The sequence below is a fragment of the Crocuta crocuta genome, unplaced genomic scaffold, assembly GCF_008692635.1.
Source record: "Crocuta crocuta isolate KB4526 unplaced genomic scaffold, BGI_CrCroc_1.0 scaffold193, whole genome shotgun sequence".
In the NCBI taxonomy this organism is placed as follows: Eukaryota; Metazoa; Chordata; class Mammalia; order Carnivora; family Hyaenidae; genus Crocuta; species Crocuta crocuta.
The window spans coordinates 8,057,815-8,064,000 of NW_027529624.1; the positions used below are offsets into that span (position 1 = coordinate 8,057,815).

General features: G+C 60.9%; 1 protein-coding gene across 1 annotated transcript in view; it reads right to left on the reverse strand.

Annotated features, from left to right (window-relative positions):
* Nucleotides 1-1,239: 1,239 nt before the first annotated feature.
* CBX6 (chromobox 6) overlaps nucleotides 1,240-6,186 on the reverse strand; it is a 6,171-nt gene continuing 1,224 nt past the window's right edge. The window contains exon 4 of the mRNA XM_077762132.1: nucleotides 1,240-2,250. Coding sequence (XP_077618258.1) covers nucleotides 1,240-2,250 — 1,011 coding nt within the window. The remainder of the gene's footprint in view (nucleotides 2,251-6,186) is intronic.

Below are 6,186 nucleotides of genomic sequence, written 5' to 3' on the forward strand. Positions count from 1 at the left end.
GGTCTCTGCCATTGGCACGGACACCTCAGCTCCCTGGCAGCAGAGAGAAGAAAAGCTGCGGGGGGCCAAAGCTGTCCCCTGCTCCGAGCAGGCTGTGCAGTGAGAAAGCCCCAGGGGCTGAAGCAAGAGAGGAGGGGGCAGGCGAAGCTGGAGACCCCAAGGGAATGGTTTCCAGCTTCCTCCTTCCCCCAGGCACGGAGTGGGAGGGGGTGCGGGGGAGGGGAAGGCTTGGGGGGGTACTCCCCCTTCCACCTCAGTCCCCACCGTGCCTTGTCTGCGCCAGAGGCCCAGCTGGTGGCGCCGACCAATCGGAGGAGGGTGCAGGGCTGGGGTGGGGGTGGGGGATGGGCCTGTGGCCCCACAGCAAACACCTCGGGCCGGCGCCAGATCTGGGCAAGGAAAGGTCCAGGCCTTTGACGACCGTATTCCACGGAACCCTCAAGGGGGCCGCCTGAAAGGCCGGGCCCAGCGCACCCATGGGTGGGCGCACAGGCACGCCAAGGGGCGGCAGATGCGTGCGCCAGCCGGAAGTTTCTACAGCAGGTTCTGGTAGCACCTTTGGTCGAGAACTGAACGGGGCCTTTAGATGCTAGGAGGCTGCGGCAGGGGGGGGTCCCTGCCAGTCCCTCCCACCTCCCAGAGGGGAGGGGCAGAGACAGGGTGGGGCGGGGCCTAAGGGGACCTGCTTGTGTCGTGTCCAAAAGTGGGCAGGAAGACCCAGGCCTCTGGCCCCGCCCCAACCTCTGTCTGGGCTTTGCCACCCCTGCCCCTCCTGCCCAGGCACCTGGGGGAAGGAAGGGCAGAACCCATACGGGGAAGGGGGCTCCTAAGGGGCCCCGCAGCTGCCGGGGTAGCACCGAGGAATCAGATGCTGTGCGCGTGAGCTGGAAGCAAGCCGGGGAGAGACAGAGCGGGATGTGGAGGAGGCGCCGAGCTCTGGGTTCTGGGGCTCCCCAGGAGCCCCCCGGCAGGCCCCCACCATGCATGGGCTTGGAGGGTGCCAAGAGACAAGGAGGAGGACTTCCGGGTGCCCTGGCCCCACCTCGACCCACATCTGTCCCGGGACTGTCTCCCCTGGGCTTCAGGGGGCTCCAACCGCCCAGCCCCCTCTGGGGGTCAACGCTGAGCCATCTGAAACAAGCAAAGCACGGGCAGAGGTGTCTGAGGGCAGGGGCGGGGGCGAGAGCAGGGCTCTGGGCAGGAGGGCCCCCCCAGCCCCCCCTCCTCAGTGGAGCCCCTTCACTTGCTCACCCCGCTGCTGCCACCACTACCCCCAGTGGCACCTGCTACCCCAGCAGCCACCTTCTCGAAATCCTCAGGGTTGCAGAATTCCTTGATGGTGACTGTCAGAAGGTTGCTGGTGACATCGGTGACAACCACGTTGGAGCAGGGTGACATCTCGGGGCGCCAGTCCCCGGCTTCGGCCTCGGAGGAGGCGCCGGCAGGCTCAGGGGCCACGGGAAGTGCCTGGCCCGTGGCAGCCGCAGCCGTGGCGTCGGGAGGCACCCGCTTGCTGGTGGCCACCACCTCGGGAGGGATGGACAGGTCGAGCACCTCGGGCTCACGCCAGTCGGGACCAGACGGGCTCATGGTCTCCGGGAGCAGCTTGGGGGGTGCGTCATCAGGGTCAGAGGAGGACTGCGGTGCAGGTGAGGGGCAGCCAGAGGAGCTGGAGCTGCGAGCGTCGTAGGGGGCGGCGGGGGCCGCCAGCAGCAGCCCTGGGCCCGGGGAGGCGGCAGCGTCGGCCTTGCCCGCTGGAGGGGGAGGCGGAGGGCCGGGCGGGGGCTTATTGTACAGCGCGAAGGTGCCCAACTTCATGTGGCGGATCTGGGTACGCAGGATGCTCTCGCTGAACTTCTTGCTCTTGCCAATGACGCGGTTCCTGGAGGGGACTTTGGGCCGAGCAAGGGCTCCTGCCCCCTGCCCGGTGCCCGCTCCGCCCGTGCCCTTGTCGATCACCTTCAGGTTCAGGATGATGCGGTTTCGCTTGGGCTCCCGAGGCTTTACCTTGCGATTGATGATGCGCACCGTCTCGGAGAAAGGCGAGATGGGCGGGCGCAGGCCAGGGCTGCCACCTTGGGGGTCCGGGCGGGGCAGGGGGCGACGGGACATGCGGTGGCAGCGGCGGATGTCCTTCTTGAGTCGGTGCACGGCTGCGCTGGAGTGCAGCTTGGGCGAGGAGGCGCTGGCACTTGGCTTGACAGAGAAATGCACGTCACTGATGCGGAGGGCCTCAGCCTGGGCCCGTGCCTGTGGGGCAGAGGGGAGGGCTGAGCGGGGCGGGGGGGGGAGGCTCGGCTTCCCACTGACCTCCTCCGGGGGACTCCTGCGCCAGCCACCCACAAGTCCCATCCCGTTACACCGTCCTGAAAGCCCTTCAGAGAATCAGCCGTGCTCCCACAGAGGAGTGTCCGCAATCAGGACACGACGTGGCAAGAACAGCTCTTTGCTCAGAAGCCCCAGACCAAGTCTGCTCGGTGAAAGACCCTGGCCTAGCCTGGCACTCCTCTGCAGACTGGTTCTTGGGGACAGGAAGAAGGGGGAGGCCCCTCCCTGCTTCACCCCGCAACCCAGCGCTACTGACCTACTCACAGGGCCCCAAATGCTCTGTGTCCTCTGTCGCTGAACGGTCTGCACCTCCAGTTTGGACTTGCCTCCCCAGCTGACCATCACCCCTGGGACAGACCCTTGGCTCTCTCAGCCCCTCCTTGTTTGCTCGCAGACCCCTGCACTTCCCCTCCTGGGTCTGACTCATGTCTGCCCAGGATCTGGCTCAGGGCCTGGGCCTGAGCAAATCTGTGCCAACAGATTCCTAAAGCCTCGGCTGGAAGCCACCCTGGTGAGACACGGGTTTGGGGGAGATGAACCAGGAGGTGGGACCAGCTTCGGATTTGTGCCAACGTGAGGCCTGAGGGCAGGACGGCGGAGTGAAGTCTGCGGGAAGCCAGGGGAAACTGTCCCGGGCTCCTGGGCTCAGCTGAGGTGGGTAAAACCCCAGGGCTCTGCAGGAGCTCATCTTACTGAAGAGGTGGGATGTGGCAGGGCCCTCGGAGACTTCAAGTTCAGGGTTAGGGACTCATGAAGCCATAAAAACCATCCTCCGTGGCCAATCCTTCCTTCCCTAACGGAACACTAGTCACAAGCCAGCTGCTGGGAGTTCGAACTATACCCACACACAGCCTCTCCCCCAGGGGCTGCGCTCCAAGACGACAGGTCACAGGCCATTAGGACGCTGGGTGACTCAATGTAAGAAAGGATGTACGGGGCCTAGAGGAGCAGAGGTCAGGGGCAAGGGCCCATCTTGGAGGATGAAGCCTAAGGAGGAGGGAGCCGTGGTCCTTTCTGAGCCTGCAGAGGCTCCGTGGCCTGCTGGAGGGATGCCACTAAGAAAACAGTGGAAGCCGAGAGCCCAGCAGTGAGAGGACATAGCGGGCAAGGGACTGAAAGCAATGGCTGGAGAGAGTGGAGGCAATGACAGATCTGTCATCTACAGATACCCTGGCTCCTGGTGGGGGAGACTCGCGAGGCTGTGTCTACTTCAGTCCAGGTGGGAGACAGTGGTGGCCGAGAGGGGGGACACATTCCCACGGGCAGCCTGTGAGCTCCCGGAGAGTGAGATCCGTGCTTTGGGGTCTCTTCACATCCCACCCCACAGCACTAGACACTTAGCCCGTCCCTGGGAGGTCGCCTGTGCGCCCCTCAGACCAAGCTAGATTGTATTTGACCACAACCCCCCAGGGGTGGGGTTTGCTGACTTATTTGCTGACTTAGCAAGAATGTCTAGAATGTAGTGGAAACTCGCTTTAATGCCACATGGCCCTCCTGGCCACACCGGGGGTTCTCCTGGGGGCTGCTTGGCTAACAGTCCCCACGGGCACTAGGTGGCAAGCACACATGGGCCCCGCCTGCCCCGGGCCAGCTCCGTGCACCAGCCCGTGCAACCAGGGATAGGTTTCCACAAACCACTCCTCAGACCAAGGAAGGAGAAAATTAGCCTTCTTCCTCGGTCCGGCAAGCAGGGTGTTTTGCAAGTTCATCCCCAAGGGAGCTGGGGAGGGAATCTCCCTTCTTTCTGTTCTCCCTTGGGGGGGCGGGCATTCATGCCATTCGCACGCTGCCTGAGCTCCCAGACCTCTGTAATCACAGTTCTGCCCAAATCCAGTGGTGAGGGTCCCTGCAAAGCGGCAGAGAGTGTGGGTAAACCTCTGGCCAAGGCTGAAACTGGTTCCGCGGGCCATCATGTACCGTCAGGTCATATATGCTACCTGCTTAGCACAGTGTCTGGCGTGTAGCAGCTACCTGAGCAATATCAGACTTATCTATCCGTGGAGGGGGGGGGCGGAGCTTATGAGCAATAATCTTTCACTAACGTACGGTTTCCAAGCTTTTTATGAGAAACGTTTCTTACTTTAGAATTTCTCCATATTATTTCTTTGAAAAGAGACTGGGGTGTTTTTTTTCCCCTCCCCCAGGCTGAGAACTCTCTTGAAAGTGGGACCGGGGTCTGGCCGTGAATTAAAAATGGTAGCCACAGACAACGTGTTTACGGCACTCTGGTGGGCGACAGGCACGGCTCTGAGGGGTTGGGTTCTACAAACAGGACAGAAGGTTAAAGAGCAGGACTCCACCGCTGGCTCTTTGTGACCCTGGGCAAATTACACAACCTCCCTGGCCTCAGTTTTTCTCTGTGTAAAATGGGGATAATTATAACCTACCTCATGGGCTCCCGTCCCCTTCGGAACACAGAAAGTAAGTGCTGAGAATACTTTGTTTCCTATACACACTGCTGTCAGTGACTCTCAGAGCCATGGGCTCAGATCAAGCTGATCTCCGCCAGCCCCTGCAAATATCTATTATCACTGTCGTAAAGGTCCAGGTCAAGGTCCCGTCATCGTCATCTGCCTCTCCACCCCCTGTGCCACCAACTTGGCAACTGTCACGGTTTCCTGTGTGCATCCACCGTGTCCCCTTAACCTGCTGCGTGCTCTCTGAGGGACAGGGTAAAGAAAAGAAGCAGGAATGAAGCCAGGAAGACCTCCCGTAAGTCCCCTCCCCTCTCTGGGCCTTGGCTTTGTTCATCTGCGTAATGGGAACAGTGCTCCTTCACAGGGTGGTTGAGAGGATTAAAGGAGATAATCCATGTGGGGCCTCAGCACTGTGTTAGGGCCAGAGCCAGCTCAGGAGCTAGGGCTCCCAAAGGGGGGGGAAAAAAGGTATTTTGTGAATCGAAGCTCGTGGTCATTGCTCACTTCACCGCTAGAGGGCGCTCCCGCTGCGCCGACAGGCTGTCACACAGCCCACCCGCCCTCCAGCTGCTCCGCCCCAACCCTCCTCCTTAAGAAGCATCAAGGGTTAAGTGTGCTCCTCCAAGGATCCCTGAGCGTAGGTTGGGAACAGGAGTCACGGAAATATGTGGAAACTGAGGATTCTTTCATGTCTGCTTTAAGTCCAAAGTCTTACACATGCACAGACCTTTCGGTCTGGGCTTCGTCAGCCCCGCCCCACCGCACCCTCACTGGGCTTTGGGCCTGTTGGGCGAATAGGAGATTCTGAGGTTCTGCACTCTGCAGAGTGCTCCATGCCCCTCCTCAGCCAGTCGCCACAAAGTCACAGGCTGTCAGGGTGGGATGGAGCCCCAAGGCAACTTTAGCACTGCTGGGTGGACTGTGGTTTCCCGAGGAGGCCTGCCTGCCGTCTCTCCTACATTCTAGGGTCATCTCACCTTCCCTTTCCAACTCTGTTCTTTCCCACTAGGAAAAATAAAATACCCTCTCCCCCCAAACGAAACTCTAAGATGGCTTCCCTTGGAACTAGGTATCCCTCCCTTGCCGAGACTAACGCGCTGTGCTTACTCCCTCCACTCCATCTCCTTACAATCTCCAGATACAGCCAGCCTGGGGGGGTGAGGGTGGGGGGGGGATCCAGTGGCCCAGCCGGTGATAAACTCAAAGTGAAGTGATCTAAGGTCAAATTCAAGCTGCAGTCCCCAGTGGGGAAGGGAGGCACGCAGAACAAATCCTGAGAGAGAAGGGAGCTGGGGGCAGGGAGGCAGGTGGCCCCCAAGTGCCTCATCTGTTCCCAGCCCTGAAGGAAGCCACATTTACTCTCCTCCTGGGTTCTAATTCCAGGCAGCGCCGTACCAGGTCCGGGGTGGATGAAGGTTCCCCTTCCTCGAATGGGCAGAAG